The sequence below is a fragment of the Phragmites australis genome, chromosome 16 (assembly GCF_958298935.1).
Source record: "Phragmites australis chromosome 16, lpPhrAust1.1, whole genome shotgun sequence".
Classification (NCBI taxonomy): Eukaryota; Viridiplantae; Streptophyta; class Magnoliopsida; order Poales; family Poaceae; genus Phragmites; species Phragmites australis.
Window position 1 is genome coordinate 28,461,810 of NC_084936.1, and position 17,612 is coordinate 28,479,421.

The 17,612-nt window shown below is 43.1% G+C and overlaps 3 protein-coding genes across 4 annotated transcripts; 1 reads left to right on the forward strand and 2 right to left on the reverse strand.

Moving 5' to 3' along the window:
* The first annotated feature begins 4,998 nt into the window (after positions 1–4,998).
* Positions 4,999–9,312, forward strand: LOC133895569 (la-related protein 6B-like). Its single transcript, XM_062335988.1, has 10 exons — positions 4,999–5,426; positions 6,580–6,661; positions 7,242–7,336; positions 7,668–7,730; positions 7,803–7,882; positions 7,959–8,049; positions 8,173–8,220; positions 8,302–8,370; positions 8,529–8,669; positions 8,753–9,312. Exons 1-10 carry the CDS (start codon positions 5,127–5,129, stop codon positions 9,002–9,004), a joined length of 1,221 nt encoding a protein of 406 aa, XP_062191972.1. The 5' UTR covers positions 4,999–5,126; the 3' UTR covers positions 9,005–9,312.
* Positions 9,313–10,007: 695 nt separating this feature from the next.
* Positions 10,008–11,649, reverse strand: LOC133895570 (uncharacterized). The gene is made up of 4 exons (XM_062335989.1): positions 11,467–11,649; positions 11,127–11,202; positions 10,916–11,039; positions 10,008–10,798 (listed from the first exon to the last, which is right to left on the reverse strand). The coding sequence occupies exons 1-4, from the start codon at positions 11,636–11,638 to the stop codon at positions 10,148–10,150; spliced, it is 1,023 nt and encodes a 340-aa protein (XP_062191973.1). The 5' UTR covers positions 11,639–11,649; the 3' UTR covers positions 10,008–10,147.
* On the reverse strand, positions 11,639–17,075 carry LOC133895567 (disease resistance protein RGA2-like). 2 transcript variants are annotated; one of them, XM_062335983.1, is made up of 5 exons: positions 13,200–17,075; positions 12,843–13,056; positions 12,395–12,572; positions 12,151–12,286; positions 11,639–11,779 (listed from the first exon to the last, which is right to left on the reverse strand). In XM_062335983.1, the coding sequence occupies exon 1, from the start codon at positions 16,911–16,913 to the stop codon at positions 13,212–13,214; it is 3,702 nt and encodes a 1,233-aa protein (XP_062191967.1). In that variant the 5' UTR covers positions 16,914–17,075; the 3' UTR covers positions 11,639–11,779; positions 12,151–12,286; positions 12,395–12,572; positions 12,843–13,056; positions 13,200–13,211. The 2 variants fall into 2 exon arrangements, with proteins under 2 accessions (XP_062191967.1, XP_062191968.1); XM_062335984.1 differs by lacking the exon at positions 12,395–12,572.
* Positions 17,076–17,612: the final 537 nt, after the last annotated feature.

The following is a 17,612-nucleotide window of genomic DNA, read 5'->3' on the forward strand; positions in this document are numbered from 1 at the left end:
CCACAATAATGAATTCGCTATCAGGCAACCAGCAAAACCCTCATCTGAACATCATTACCAAGCCATCAACTCAACAGGGGACATACCATAGCCATAAAGATGAACCCATCAGTGAGGAAAGGGCCTCACCTGCAACAGATTAGAGAAGAACCATGCCACAGGCCAGACCGCAACAGCACATGAGTCATCCGGCAACAGGAGATGGCAACAGCCGAACCAAGGCATCAGTCAGCCGTAGAGATAGCATCAAACAGCAGTACTACGCTCAAGAGGGAGACAACCATACACATATGACAGCCGAATCCAACAAGCAAGTCGGTGATCACACAGGCGGTAGCGTGACAAACCATAGGACCAACCTGAACATACCAGGGCCCTACAGAGCTTCAATGGTGGCGCACACCAATCCGGAGCGCAACCAAATAGAAACACTCCTTATGGCGGCATCACAGATCGACACGACGGACTATACTACTCTCCGGACAACCTCATCAGCAGTAGATCAACAACACATATGGCCGGACACACAAACATGGGTGGAAACAGAGAAAAACGGCAACTCACCATGTCGACGGACACTCACAGAACGGCAGTGCTTAGACGCCCAACCGACAATCCAGCAGCACTCTGACTCCCAGCCGGTGGCGCATCAGCACAACAGTATTCAACTTACCCAACTGGCGGCACTCAGATCACCCAGCCGCTGGTCCGAAACATGGCCAAATGCAAACGACAACATGCCGGCCGGATAAACACGCTAGCACATGGCACTCTGACTCCCTCGGCGGAGATCGTCGGCTCGAGACACACAAGAGACACGCACGGCGGCAAACATATCAGCAGAAGACAGCATGGCGGGAAAAGCACACTGGCACACCTCGACGGGGCTCATCAACTTGCAGTACAAGACACGCACGTGGCGGCCAACTCAGAAACAAAACCGGTAGCACATGGACTTCGACGGCGGCGAACACACAAGCACGCACACTCCAGAGCACAAAGAAACACCTCAACGGCGGCGGGCACACGTGTCTGTGCCGGAGCATACTCGCTCCCACGGCCATGACGCAAGCGCCGACCGGAGCTCAATCTGAAACACAATCGACCACGGCAAAAAAAAGATCAAAATGGAAGCGAGGATGATCATCATCATCAACAAAAGAGGAGTTGATGACGAGCCTTGAAGAGCTATGAGAAGCATCACACCTTGGATAATGTGTTCATCAAGCTTGACGGGATTGCTCAAGACAAAGATATAACTAGAATAGGTTTTGTAGTTTGCCGGTCTCAAGGAGTTTAGTGAGAGGCCGGGTTATAGGATCGATAGCCATACTATTAAGAGGGACTTTCGAAAGCGTTGCTCGATGCTCAAACTATGTACTTAATGCGGGATGGGTTTGTGTTGAGAGTTTGCTTTAGGAGTCCAGAGTATCTAAAATGTGTTTTATATCTAACCCTTTGTGTTGTCGGTCTTAGTGGTGAAAAAAGGTTGTAGCAAGCCTTAGTGATGTTTGGTATATTTCATGAGGTTCCTAGTTTAATCTTGGGGGATTAAGCTTTGGACAATGGGTGAAAGTATCTGAATCGGTCTTTAAGTGCATCTAGCCCTTAAGTGTGGTTTTGATAATTAATGATAATATCTATAGGCTAATAATGTTGTTGAGAATTGTTAGTAAGTTGTTCTATAGGTGATGCATAGAGGAGAGATATGCATCAATATGAATAAGCTCTAAGTGATAATCGGGTAAGTGATGACAATATCTATAGACTAAAAATTATGTTGAGAATTGTTATTAGAATTATTCTATAGGAGATGCATAAAAAATGAAACATGGATTTATTGAAAATGCTATGAGATCAAAAGAAATGCATCGTTGTCATTGAGCTCTTAGTGATGCTCATGAGATGAACGAGAAGCTCAAAGATTGACAATAAGCAAAAAGGCTAGGTTATTAGTGGAGATCAAGTAACTAAAGGTATGACATTATCAATTAGGTTTTATGGACTAACCCATATACTTTGTGCTTGAAGATGAGTTAGGGTTAGATTTTATAAGAAAGCATGAGTTGAATTGAGATATTTAATATGCCAAGTCGGAAAAGCAAGATCAAGACAAACTTAATGGACAACTTGTGTGCTTGATGCTTACGGTTTATGCAAAAGTAGTAAACCGGATGAAGATGATGTTAAAAGAGAAATCTTGCATGCTTGGTGCATGGGAAGCAATCAAGTGAACTTCATCAAACTTTTGGAAAATCAAGTAAAGATCAAAATAGAAGTGAGGATGATTATCGTCATCAAGAAAAGAGAAGTTGATGACGAGCCTTGAAGAGCTATGAGAAGCATCACGGCTTGGATAATATGTTCGTCAAGTTCGACGGGATTGCTCAAGGCAAATGTGTAACTAGAATATATTTTCTAGTTTTGCCCGTCTTAAGGAGTTTGGTGGGAGACCAGGTTATAGGATAGATAGTTGTACTATCAAGATGGACTGTCGAAAGTGTTGTTCGATTGTTGTATCGAGTGCTCAAATAATGTGCTTAGTGCGTGATGGGTTTATGTTGAGAGTTCGCTTTAGAAGTCCAGAGTATCTAAAAGTTATTTTAGATCTAACACTTTGTGTTATTGACCTTAGTGGTGAAAAGTGGTTATAGCCAAGCTTTAGTGGTATTTGACATGTTCCATGTGGTTCCTAGTTTAATCTTAGGGGATTAAGCTTGGACAATATGTTGAAGTGTCTGAATCGGTTTTCGGAGTGTTTCTAGCTTTAATCAAATGTGTTCTAGATCATGAATTTAGTAGGAATATGTAGCCCTCTGAATAAGATTTCATCGAGTCTAAAATAGTCAAAATCAGACTTCGGAATCAAAAGTTATCGCCGTTTTTAAAGTGTTAGTTGTGCTAAAATCGGAAGTTCGATGTGTAAGTTCGGAAATTCTGATGTTTTAGGAATCCAGTGCTCTCGGTTTGCCAAGTTTATAATTGGAAGTTCTGATCTAAATCGGACTGTCCGATATCTTCAAAGCCTTAGATTCTCGGTTTGGGTTGTTGCTAATCGGAAGTTCCGATCTAAGCATTAAAAGTTTCGATGTGTGCTGGAAAAAGGCTATAACGGCTAGTTTTCGACCGTTGGGATTCTTGGGATCAGAAGTTCCAATCGGGGGATCAAAAGTTCCGATCAGTACAGAATCTGCCCAACGGCTAGTTTTTTGAGTGAGTTATAAATACCCCCTTAGCCTCATTTTGTGGGGCTAATTGCTTAGAGAGCTTTGTGCTGCTCTTGTGAAGTGTTTTGAACTTGGTGTTCCACCTTGAATGCTCACCTTTCCTCTCTAATAAGATTTGGCAAAAATAAAGCCTTGGTGACTTAGTGAGTAGAGAGAGGTGTGTAAGGGGTGTGTTGCTTTGGTAGCCCACGGATTACCGCATAGGTTGCGTGTGTTTGAGCACTCGGTGTTGATTGTGCGCGAGTTTAGGAGTTTGTTACTCTTGGAGACCACCGTCTCCTAAACGGCTCGGTGGTGGATTGCCGACGATCTCCTCAAGTGAAGATTGTGAGGATGTCTAAAAGTGGTTTCGGAACTCACCATCTCCAGAGTGAAGGAAGAGTTGGCCATAGTGGAGGCGAGGAGTGCATATGTGCAACCTCGTGAAAAAAAGGGTTGAAGAAGACTCGACTCAAGTGTAACCGAGCTTTCTCAATGGAGATGTAAGATATCGGTGGATATCCAAACTTCGATAACAAATCATTTGCTTTCGTATTTACTTAATCTTGTACTTTACTTTGATATCCATACTTGTATATTTATTTATATGTGCATAGAGTTAATTTTATAATTCTAAAATCTGTTGTTTTGAATTGATCGGAACTTCCGATTTGAAAAATCGGAATTTTTGATGAACAGTAAAATTGGAACTTTCGATAAACAGTACCGAAACTTTCGATGAACAATAATTTTAAAATTTCATATTAGAGTTATCTTGCTTTATTTGAATAATCTTTGTTTCACATTAGGATTGTAAGCTTCGTATTGGTTTAGGGTGTTTGTGCACTAGTTGAGTCTAGTATCTTTAGGTTTTTCATTTGTGAAAAAACTGTTAGTTTATTTTCGCTACAAGTTTAGGACAAATAGTAAAATGGACGAAGTTTTGTTAAAATGTCTATTCACCCTCTCTATATGGTATCATTGTCCTGTCAAGAACATAACATTTCCCGTGCTAAATTTACAGATTGCATTATTGAAACATCAATACCATCAAATAACACACACACACAAAAAGAATATTTTTACAGCAACACAAAAGGATACCATCAAATAACATAAAAAATATATTTTTTTAAGGCAACACAAAAGGATGCCATCAAATAACAAAAAGAGAGAGTGTTTTTAAGGCAACACAAAAGGAAGTATTTTATAGGTAATTACATGCTAATAGTGAATTAGACGTAACTCTCCAGCTAATAGTATGTTGTTTACACCATGTGTTATCACCAAACCTATTCTTCTTTCTTCTTATTTATATGTCGTCTCCTTTATCATCATCGGTGTGTCCATCCTACTAAACCTCTTGTCTTCCCTTCTACTTCTAGTGCCCTCCGCTGGCTCCGCCTAGCCACCACCATCTTTTCTCGCATGTCCCTAACTACTCCCACGTGATACCCCTCCCTCGTCCCTACACTGTCCCACCATCTGTATCAACTTTTATAGCCAATGGAGAGGAAAACTCCGTCACCCCAAATCCTAAACCCTAAATGACAGTTTGTGCTATCACCATTCATCATTTATCGATATAGGAGTAGAAGCTGGTAGCCAACTTATACAAAGTAAATGAGCTATTGAAAGAAATATTCTAGTAAATCACATTTTTGTCTCCGAAGAACATGAAAACCGATCATATTTTAAAACTCGGATTGAAAAGAACAGTACTAGAGTTTAGTCTAGATCAAACCGTATATCACATGGATCGTGCGCAAGCCCAACTCTAACTCTGGTGGTGCCCGCACCAGGGTTAACCGCGTCCGTTTTGGAATCGTCTCCTCTCCCCTGTCTTCCACTTCCTCACGAAGCCTGAGAGCAAATCAGACGAAACCCTTCTCGCTTCTCGGCTTCGCCTCTCCCATCTCCATGGCGCAAGACGAGACCACGGAGTCTTCATCCTCCTCCGGCTCCTCCTCCTCCGCGGCCGGTCGCCTCAACGCTGCCGCGCCGGAGTTCACCCCCCGATCCGCCGCCCAGCACCACAGCAACAACCCCCATCGCCGCGGCCCTCACCATCAGCAGCACCAGCACTACCAGCCGCGGCACCACCAAGGAGAGGACGAGGGGGATGCCGCGGCGGCGACGGCGGAGGATAAGGGGGAGGGGCCTGCGGGCCACGCGCAGCGCGGGCTTCCCGACGATCTGGCTCGCAAAGTCGTTAAGCAGGTAGCTTTCTTTGCCCCCCGCTCGATTACTGTGGTATCTGCTGTGCTTCTGTATCTCTGTGCCGATTGTGAGCAATGGTTGGTGTGAATCTGGAGTGTCACGCGATAAAGTTTGAACCTTTGGGGCTGGTCCTCGGGCGTTTTAAGATCTTGTGTTTGTAAACTAGTCGTAAGGAGGAGTAAACTGATGTGTTTTGGCTTTGATTTCTTGCTTGATCGCTGCTCCATAACTTCATTGCAATCTACCATGTGTTGGAAAACTTTGATTTTGGGTTTCAGATGTATTCTCTACTGAGATGACTACATGATGTGGCATCTCTCAATTTTGATGTATGGCTTATTAGCAGTATGGTATCTTGTTATATTTCTTAACTACCGCTAGGAAGATAAGATGGTGGTGCAATTGTACCGTAGCACTGTATTCATTAGTGAGGAGTGATCTCGGAGAGGGAAAAGTGGAACATAATATCTGTTGGACGATTCTATTTTTAACTCACAATTATGAAATATTCATGCACATATGTTCTATGGCGGGAAGGGAGCAAACTGGCTGCATTTGCATTTGAGTGGGTTAGGGTCGAGCGACAAGAGGGGGAGGCGAGGAGGGAACACAGAGCAATAATATAAGCGTGCATGCCAATGCTTGGGAAACATGTGGGTTTCAGTTGGATTCATCAGTCGCCACTAGGGTATAGCAAATACGACAAATTACAGATTGTCAAATTTTGGAAATTAATTTAGCTTGTAACTGGTGCACGAGTAATAGGTAGAAGTGTCAGCTTACTCATTGTTTTTCTATTTCGGGAAAATACTTCAGAAAATGGAAAGAATGTAAAATCTCGACGATTTCATTAGTTTTCCCCCTTTGCATCTTTCTGAAGCGGTAACAGAAGGGTGGGACTTATAAATACATGTAAAAAACTCATAAACAAGAGAAAATAATCTCTTATTTATTATCTTTAAATTTTTCTTTAATTTTTATTTTATCTCCTCTCAAGTTACTGAAAACAAGTCCGCTGTACTAACTTCACTTTTTCGGCTTTTACCATTTCCCTTTAGTTTCTTATTAGTCTAATCAAACTGTCATTGGATGCTTTATTTCCATCTGTGTTACTGTGTGTCCCTTGGATAAAACATATTTGGCAATGTGACAGGTGGAATTTTACTTCAGTGATATCAATTTGGCAACAACTGAACATCTGATGAAGTTTATCACTAAGGATCCAGATGGATTTGGTGAGTTCAATTGGTTAATTTCAAATTATCCAGTCGATCACCCTTTCTGCTGCTATATGCATATTTCCATTAGATGGTTGGTAGTCAAGATCATTTGAAATTTGATGCAGTAGAAGTAGCATGTATATGATGATGCTAAAAAGAGCTATTTTTTACGCCACGCTTCTGGTATAGGTTCCCATCATCCTACTTTTATTTTTTAAATGAATAGTTTCATGTGTTACTAATAAGTTGTGAATCTGGGGAACTATCATTTGTCAATAATCATGTTATGCTGAACTTTTTTTAGAACTGGGCAAATGTTATGCTGAAGTGTTTCTAATCTGCTTGCATTATTTGCTGTACATTATTGGGAGCTGCACACCCTTCGTGGAGGTTAAGATGTAGTGTTTTTCGTAGAGAATTATTTAATGCCTTTCCTGCATTTTTGATCATCAAACGATACTTTATAATTCTGCAATGTTAGCAAGCAATGAACATGAATTAAGCAAATGCTCACCTTGACATCTTCATGTGATGTTTTGTTTACTTATATTTTCTGCTGAGTGGTGATATTGACATTTCATTTTGTGTTTTACAGTGCCAATATCTGTAGTTGCATCTTTTAGGAAGATCCGGGAGATAGTTTATGACAGATCCTTGTTGGCTGCTGCATTACGCACGTCATCAGAGCTGGTAAATATCTTAATCAAATATCATATTTATCACTCTTACTTTCTGATATTCATGTTCTTCTTGACAAATACCAGCCCCCTTGGTTCTTAATACTTAGCTTGTTCGCATATAATTTTACATATTTGCTACTCAAATGAGGTTTCATCAATCAAAGCTAGGGATGGCTGCCTCAATACAGGGATAAAGCAGAAAATAAATCTCTTTTTTAAACTTAATACCATCCCATCCCATAACAAAAAATATCTTGTCATGGTCTTATTCTATCGTCCCCACATCCAAACGTAAGGGATGCTTTGATGTTTACTGTAACACAGATTTTTATCATTTATAGGTTGTTTCGGATGATGGGAAAAAGGTTGGACGCCTACAGCCATTCGACGCTGAAGAAGTTCAGGTTAGCGTTGAATTAGTCAAATGAACTAATCACTATGTATAGGCTGCTGAAATTTGTCCTTTGTGCACCCAGTCACGCATTATTGTTGCTGAAAATTTACCTGAAGATCAAAAGCATCAGACTCTTATGAAGATTTTCTCAGCTGTTGGGAGGTATGCATGTCTGTTTCACAAACAGTTACCAAATGCAATGCTGAGCTCATGAGTCATGATGTTATCTACATTGCAGTGTGAAATCGATACGTACTTGCTATCCACAAGATGGTGCTGGACCTGCTGCTAGCAAAACATCAAGGATTGAGATGCTTTTTGCTAATAAGGTCTGTGCCATGATATATCTACCTTCTATATGAATGCTAAAAGTTGATCAGCTAGTGCATAGCTTTGTGATATGAAACAATGTATATACTATTTTTACAAAAAAAAAATTGTTGTACTTGTAGCTGCATGCTTTTGTGGAGTATGGGACTGTTGAAGATGCTGAAAAGGCGGTATGCCAGCTTGATTTTTCTACCCAGTTCTGCCGTCCCACTTTTGCTTCACTAATAGAAGGAATACTCTGTTGTGTATAGGTTGCTGAATTCAGCAGTGGGAGAAACTGGAGAGATGGGATTAGAGTTCGCTCACTGCTTGGTTGCCTGGTACTTACAACGAATCCTAGCAGTGTGCTGTGTCTTTTGTTGTCCATTCTGTGTTCTTTGCAAAAATCGGATGTAGTAATGGAATGCTACAATGCTAGTGAACAAAATGATTATGCAACTATCCTCTGTTTACTCCTTGTTATTTTCATTCTCTGTAGAAACATGGGTTGGGTCAAGGAAGGAAAGGCGGAGATGAGGAGTATGCTGCAGATGAAGATGGTCCTGACACTACTGGCCATCCACAAGACTATGAAACAGGTGATACTGCCCAGATTTTGGAAGCGCATCTTGATCATCAGGTATTGCCATGTTCCTCGGTTTCTTGTTGCTCTTAGTGGCTCAAACTTCTTAACGATGGATATTCTAATGACAAATTTCCTAGGCTGACGATGGCTTCCATGACAAGGGTGGAATGAGGCAGGGTAGAGGGCGAGGACGTGGAGGCAGAGGTCGCGGCAGGGGCCAGTATTACGGCAACAGCCGAGATGCCCATCATCCGATAGGCACTCCTCCATCGAGTCACGGTGAGCATCCAGCTGTGCCAAAGCCGCCCCCAGGTCCCCGCATGCCGGATGGCACAAGAGGATTTACCCTGGGCCGAGGGAAGCCACTCAATCCTAGCAATGCTGCCTAGTAGCAGCGTCTATGCCGGTGGCGGCCTGTTGCCCTGCTCATCAATCTCTTGCAAACCGATTGCAGTGATCTTTTGCTCAGGTTCTAAACTGATGACATTGGGGATGCTTCGTGGTGCGTTGGTTCATTTTGATGTCAGATTCTGAAAAGAAAAAAATGATGTGGCTGGTACTGTGGTACATGCATGTATACTGACACCGGAAGTCTTGAACATGTGAACCTTTCCTATGATATATGTAGGTCTTATAGTAGAAAAATCATACTTGACCAAAGGGGTTTAATCATTAAAGCATGTTTGGTTCACAACAATGCGCAAGCTACAATTCTAGTGGCGATCTTGAATCGGCAAAGCTAGCGTCCGATATATCGGACGTTAGCAATTGCAACCTCGAATACTAACGTCTATAACATTTGAACTGGTAACATAAAAAAATGCATAAAAAAAGCACGGATTTGTATTCGAAAAAATTATCTTTTGAGTTAATTCTTATATTTTAAGATGTAATATACCAAAATAACTTCTGTAATAAAATTCTATAACGTCTAAAACATTAGAGATACGAAAATATAGGAATTAACTCGAATGGATAATTTTTTCGAGTTCAGATTTGTACACAAGAGATTTTGGGATACGACGTTCTTGAAGAATTTCTGGAACAAATTTTCATAATATCTGAAATATTAAATTTAAACGTCTGAAACATTAGAGATATATAGAAATTAACTCAAATAGATAATTTTTTGGGGTCCGAATCTGTACGCAAGATATTCCTGAGATGCAATATATGAAAATAACTATAGCAATAAATTTTTATAATGTCTGAAATATTAGAGATACGAAAATATTTAGCCTGACTCAGTGATACTGTGGACTGAGTGGGCCGTCCGTCTGATACATCGGACGCGTGAATGGAGCATTTCCGATCTTGAATTGTTTGCCACCGGTCAGCAACTTTTGGCAACTAATTGTATGACAGGAATGAAGAAAAACTGTGCGCCAAAACTGTAGCAACAACTGTACGATTGACATAAATCTGCCAAATTTTGTTGTAGCAAAGTTTGGCAATACAAGGGAAGATACCATATTAAATTTCAAAGCTCTGGAAATGGCATTTGAAAACTTAAAACAAATTACACGATATGCTCACTTCGACGCCTGGCTCCCAAGCTCCGATCTCTGCACTCTCTTGCCATCTGTTCTTGTTCCCTTCGTCGATATTGCCTTCCCTGCACAGCCACTAATGTTGGAGGCAGAGACACACCCACTGCCACTACCAGTTACAGTCTTCCCTCTCGGCGGCAGCACATTCTGCCTGCCCTCTAACCGCAGCTCCTTCACGCCCCTTGTTGCAGCCGGTGGACATGACTGTCTTCTCGCCTTGCCATTTTCCTTTTTGGCATCTAAGCCAGACCCAGGATCCTTAGCCCGAGCTTTCTCCGCCGATGGAGCATGGCGCCGGAACATCGATCCAGTTGTGATCAGATTCTTCGGTGCCTTGTAAAGGAATTCTTGGTTCGTCACTCCCTTGGCCGCACTTGTGTTGCTGGCTTGGCTTGCATGACACCTCTCCGAGTGCTTCTTCGTTGCACCACTACTTCGGGTAGCCGAAACAGCTGCCTTCTGCAGCCCATTCATCGGAACCTTATGGTTTGAACTCTTTTGTACGGTGTGAGTTTGTTTCCTCTCTTTGGATATGGCTGGAACGCCTTTGACGAAGGTTCTTTTAGATGAAGAGTTAGCTGTAGGTGATGCTGATCTTGCCGGTGTTTTGGTTGCCTCTGGCTTGCCTGAGACCTGTCATAGATAAAGAGATCAAGAGAAAGGTTTACACTAGATTTCCTGGAAACAAATGATGAGAGACAGTTTTGAAATGAGATGTAAAATAGACATGAGTTTTAGCATTCAGTATACCCTTGAAGCTGATGGTTTAACTTGTCGAGGAGGGACTTGTAGCTCCTTTTGGAATGCCATTTGAGAGGAGTTAGCTTCCATCTCAAGGGAAGGAAACAGTGGTGTAGTTGGAGTAGTTTTTAGCCTGAAATGAACTGTTCTTCTGAGAAACAATTCCAGCCATGCAAGAATATGGTGTAGAGAGTCTACACTCGAGTATAAACCTGCTTACCAGTCATAGTCATGTTTCTCGTCCACTGGTATGAGGAAGTCTCTCTTTCCTGACGGAACTTTGCACATATGACCACCTAATACATTCACAGCAACACAAACACTGAGTAAGTGGATTAACTTTCAAAGCAGCTGAACAGGATTTGTAAAAAAATGGTAAGAAATCCATATTTGGGTTGAAAAGCGAGTTGAGGTCTGAAATATAGACTTTTTCCTAAAAACATTACATATGTTTTCCTAAATCACACCTAGCTAGTCGGTTGAAAAAGATTAGGGATATTTTGATGAACATTTCTGACAACATGCATAGGAGAAATGATTGCCCCAGCCAAGTATTTCACCTTGGATAGCGTCAAACTCGACGGAGTACATTGGTTCCAGGAGGTTCACATCCCTATCTTTCTCGCGCTTGTACAGCTCCCTGAAGAAAACGATGCTCTCATCTTTGTCTTTCTGAACCACGGATGGAACCTTAGCTTTGCCCATCCCAGCAATTCTCCTCAGGCTGTTCATCTTCAAGTAAAGAACCAATGTTCGCTACAACGACCGAAAAGATCACAGGATTGTAGACTGGCCAAGGTTACATGAATAGCAATCATTAGATTACAAATTTGGCGGCAATTCCAAGGCTTGCTGGAATCAGCTGCAGACAGGCTACATATATATAGTTAATTAATTTGTGAAAGGGATGGATGGATGCAACCAAATGGTAAAGGATTGATTGTTTCAATGGGTGGTGGTGTTTTCTCTTGTCCTTTTAACGGCACAATGTCTTTTTGTGTTTCCGTCTCTCCTGCTTGTTGTTTCTAGTAATTTTCTGGCACTGTACTTATCCTTTTATCCTAATAATGCTACTTCTAAAAAGAAATGTTCAAGAATCTTGATGCAATTCATAGATTACTGAGGACCGACTTGCACAGATAAATACACAAAGGTGATTGGAGATACATGGATTTTCTTTTCATAAAATAAACCAATGGAGCAGAGCGGACATGACGAATGATATGGTTGGGTAGAATTGTTACCTTTAGATTCCTTATTTAGGATCATCGATGAGATCTTTTATGTGGATTTCAGCTTTCTCATGTTTCTGCGATTGCAAGCAATGGAAATACTGTATGTCTGGTGTCTGCGCGATCCCTGATATGAGAAAGGGAAAACCTGAAAAGCCAAAGCAAAAATTTGTGATCTGACAAGGCAATGGAAAATCATATTCATCTTGCAGTCAGGTCAAACAAAAACTAAAGTGCAATGCAACATGCCACACACATTGAGTTGAGGGTCAGGGAAATCTCTTTACAAACTCTTTCACGGATCATTTATTGTATCACGTTCTATTAGAGAGGAACTCCCAATACACCCTTCTTTTCTGCACTGCCTTTCCAGCTTCTCATGTCATTAGCTTCCAAAGAGATTCTAGAGTATTCTGGAAGTTCCGACATGGGGGCTGCACAAAGACAGACAAACAAATCAAATTGAAATAACAGCAAAGCAGCATGGGGGTGTACCATTCGTAAATTCCTGACAAAGTCCATAAGCACAACACACAAAAATATATGGCCCCAATGCTGGAAACAGGTAAGAATGTAAAAGCAACCTTATTTTATCACAATGCCAATTTACAGGTGCTGAGTGTGCCATGAAATGTATTTGCATGGTTACGAGTTTGACAATGCAGTTGGGAAGAAGTATAGAAGGTATCGGATCAGAAGTTTACCTCTCGATGCTTTTAGGTTGATCAGCAAGTCAAGATCCAGTTTCTGTAGCCCAGAACAGAACGAGAATACTTTGCTCTGATATCAGTCGTGCTGAGAAAAGGTATAGGCTTGCGATCCAAAAGAAAAAAGTTTAGGCAGCCATCCTAACGAGAAGCCATGGAGGGGGTAGTGTGGCGTGCTGCTTCCCATCAAACTCACCTTAAATCTCAGAGTCTGATAAACAGAAAAGAAGGGAGAGAAAATGCATTCAGATAGTCACAAATTGGTCTGTACTGTATACATGTAAAGCATAAAAAATAATGAATAAAACGATGCTGGATTGATAATGGAAGAGAGGTTATGCAGGAGCCATGCACCTCAGTTTAGAGTCAGCAGGAGGGAAGGAGCTTCTTCACAAACTTCTTTGCATTGAACTCTGTTGATGGAAATGGAATGTTTCTTTCTGGAATAGAAGAGACCAAGCGGAAATACTTCCCACCTTCTCTGCAACGTCCCTGCAAGTCAGGGCATGCATATATTTTCAGGAATCTGAGGGTTGGGAGCCGCTGGAGCAGACCCTGCGGAAATTTCTTTATCCCTGGGCACCAAGCAATCGTCAACCTCTCAAGGGAAGTGAGGCCGTCCATCCCATGAGGAAGCGCTTTCAGCCCATCACAGCCCCACAAAATGATATCCCTCAGCTTGGCCAGATTTCCAAGGTTTGAAGGCAGAGCCACCAAACATTTGCTGCCCACAATTTGCAATTCTTCAAGGGATGCGGGCAACTTCGGAATCTCCAGCAACCTGGAACAAACAATCCTCAACCACTCAAGGGAAGTGAGTCCATCCATCCCATCAGGCAGCGCTTTCAGCCCATTGCAGTTAAACAAATCGAGATTCCTCAGCTTGGGCAGATTTCCGAGGTTTGAAGGCAGCGCCACCAAACTGCTGCAGTCGAAAATCCCCATTTGCTCAAGGGATGCGGGCAACATTGGAATCTCCAGCAACCTGGAACAAGATAATATTTGTAACCTCTCCAGCTGGGGCAGCGGAAGGATTTCCTCTTCCTCGGATGATGAGCCCTTCCCCTCCAGGTTCCCACAATCCTCAATACTCAGAAATCGGAGGCGAGGCAAGTATCGGAGCTCCTCCACAGGCCAGTGAACAATATTGCAGCAATTTGAGATATGCAAATTTTCCACGAAGGCCAAGCTGTCCCCAAGCCCGAGTTGCAGTTTGGGCAAGTAGAATATTGATAAGAAGCCGTCCTCGCTCATGATACCCAAACTTCGCAAGGTGTCCAGAGGTCTTCGGCTTCGGCTTTGAGGGACCTCCAGAGCAGGCACCACGTCTGCCAGCACCCCAATGTGTAAGTAAACGAGAGATGGCCAAGAGCCCAAGGGCATGCTCACAGGAAGAAGACCACGTCCAGAGTTGTAGGAACAATGTAGAGCTTTGAGAACTGGGCTCTCTGGAAAATTTCCAAGTTTATAGCAACAGTAGACGCTTAGCTCTTCAAGAAGGGGAAACATCACCGAGCAAATAGGATCTCCTGCACTGTTTTCTGCCCATCTCTCTAACTCAGGCAATTGCTCTAACTCCATCCTCTTCAACTTTGGGAAAATTGGCAGAGGGGTATTGTATCCTGCCACTGCCACATCGATCTTACATAATGTGGCAAGGCTTTTCATGTTGTTTAAGCACAACTTCTCAAGAGAGGATGACAACCATACTATTGGCAGATCCTTACATTTCGGACAGTAGAAAATGGCGAGTTCTCTTAAGCACTGGAACATTTGTGGGTCCCTCATCCATTGCGAGATTGCGAGGCCACCATACCCATGGACCTCCAAAACTTTGAGTTTACCATGAGGTACAAGAGATTCCAGTACTTGTTCATCATTATTATTGACCTCATCATCTAAAGGATTGTACCGTCCATTACTGCCCCAAGACAACAACAATTCACTTAGATTATGCTTCTCACGAAGATTTGCCTTTGATCCACACTTTACTTCCCTCAAATTGCACAGTTCCAACCTGTTGCCAAGATGTTGCAGGTCTTTGAGCTCCTCAATTCCACATCCATCTTCAGCGCTCACAACAAACTTTGTCAGTGTGTGTAGGTTGTGCAGTAGACTAAGCTTTGGAGGCATCTGTTTCAAATTATGACATCCCAAAAGATAAATATGTCTGAGTTTCCTCAAACTAGTTGCCGTACCTTCAGGTAGATAACGTAGCTTGGTGCAATAATGGAGCCTCAATGATTGCAAGTTATACAATATACATATTGAATTCGGCAATCTAACAATGTCTGACCGAGAAAGATCAAGATATCGTAAATGTTTTGAATACATGAACATGCTCTTAGAAGGTTTTGAACAACGCAATGCTCTTAACGTCATCAGTTTTAACTCCTCAAGATCCTTGTCTCTTCCTCCAGTTAATAAAGTATGGAGAGATGATGTGCTTTTCAGTACACTGATTTTTTCCAATTCATCACTTGACATGTGCATGTGACGTACATCTTTTTTCGATGCTTTTTCCTGAATCAACTCTTCTGCATAAGCACATTCGTCTGTGACATCTTTTGCTAGGTCATGCATTAAATCATGCATTTTGCATCCAATCGTCTCACCACCAAATATTGAATAATTTTTGTTTGCCTTCACATCTTGAAGAAAGGACCTCCAGACCAACTCGTTGAAAATAAATTCACCTTTTTGTTCTAAATCCATCATTCCCTCTTCGTGAATAAAACCGTTTGCCATCCATAGTTGGATCAACGTATCCTTGTCCATCTCATAGTCCTTAATGAAAATTGCACAGAAGGCAAAACATTGCTTCATTTCAGATGACAAGTGTTTGTAGCTCAATTTTAGTATGGACAATATTTCATCGTTGCCACACCTATTGCTTTCTGCAATGGCCTCCCATTCCAAGACTTGTTGTTTTGAACTCATCAACCCACCCATTGTCTTGAGAGCAAGTGGCAGTCCCTTGCACTTGTTGACGATACGCCTACCGATCATGACGAACTCTTCTTGCTCTTGTACTCCTTTACTAAATGCCTTCTTCGAGAATAATTCCCATGAATCATCTTCACTCAGGCATGCTAGCTCGTGGGGTGGAAGGGTGCCCATTATAGACGCTACTTTTTGGCTTCGACTTGTGACAACTATCATACTTCCTGATGCACCAATACAAGTACACAATAGTGGCTTAAGGTCATCCTCCCACTTGAGCTTGTCTTCATTCCACACATCGTCAAGAACCAGTAGGAACCTTTTCCGGCCAATGTCTTCCTGCAGTTCTCTTCGCAACAACTCGATGGTGTCAGGCAGGTTACATTTTCTATTTGTAGCCAACTCAATGACAGATCTCACAAGAGCAATAGCTTCAAAGTTTTCTGACACACAGTGCCACATCTTCAATTCAAAGTGCTTCTGAACCCTGCGGTCGTTGTACACCATCTTCGCTAGCGTGGTCTTCCCCAAACCCCCCATTCCAATGATGGGAAGCACCTGCACATTGTGCTGATCTTGCTGGTCGAGCAACAGCTTCACCACCACCTCCTTGTCATCGTCTCTGCCACAGATCTCCACAGACTCGTCTAGTGCTGAGTGTGTCTGCCGATAAAGAACTTGTGGTGCTTCCGCGCGCTCCACCAGGCCAAACGCGTTCATCTCCTCAACAAGATCCTTGATCTTGTCTAGGACATTCTTGAGCTCCCTGCTCACTTTAAGGCGGAACAGAAGCGAGTTGTGGTGGGTGAAGTGGCTCAGTACCTTGCTGGTCATGGACTGTCGGCTCTGGGCCTCGCGGCGCAGCGCCTCGTACTGGAATTGGTCGAGGACATCGTCAGCCTGGTATGCGACGGCCTTGAGATCCTTCATCCACCTCCTGACGGCGGGGTTGGTCTCGCTCTTCACCTCAGCGTCGGCCAGCAAGCACTGCACAGCCAGCAGCCGGCGCTCCAGCATGTCGCGGTCGGCGTCGATGCCCCACATGCGAGTGATGCTCTGCACGAGCACGTCGGTGGCCTTGCCTGCCACGCCGCGCACCACGGGGAGAAGCAGCGAGTCAGCCATCTTAGGTTAACGTTGCTCGCAGGCCTTTCTTGCACTGGCTCCTAACTCCAACCTACTAGCTTGAGCTTAGCTATACGCCAGAGAGGCAGAGAAGCAACAGCTGATGGAAAGAACCAACTGGGAGAAAGAACAGGTGACTGATATTTTTGGTCGTCAACGTCGAGCATCAATTGAAGCTGGACTAATTCGAGTGGGTGGGACCGACAAGGAAGACATTTGAGGACGCTACGCGCTAACGCGCACGACAAATTCGAGTGGGTGGGACCGACAAGGAAGACATTTGAGGACGCTACGCGCTAACGCGCACGACAAATTCGAGTGGGTGACACTGACTTATGTGCGTGCCAGTAGACCAATAGTGGTTGAGTGACGGCAACGGTGTATACTGCTCGAACGATTGAACAGTGTATACCAATAATTGGTGGTCACGATCAACACCGGAACGACGCAGACCACGCAACTACGGCGAAAGGTCACGCTCTCGGTGTGGAACATCCGTTCAGGCATTTCTACGAGCGCCATGCGTGCGTAGCTGCAGGAGAAGGCGGCAAGCGGAAGTACGAGTGGGCAGAGGATGTGAGCAGCAGGCGTGATCGGATGCATCGGTTCGGTTCGGCAGCAAGCGGAAGGCTTTTTATCCTTCGCTAACCTCTTTCGGTCCTAATTTCGCTTTGTATGTACGGATGCTGATTACTCAGA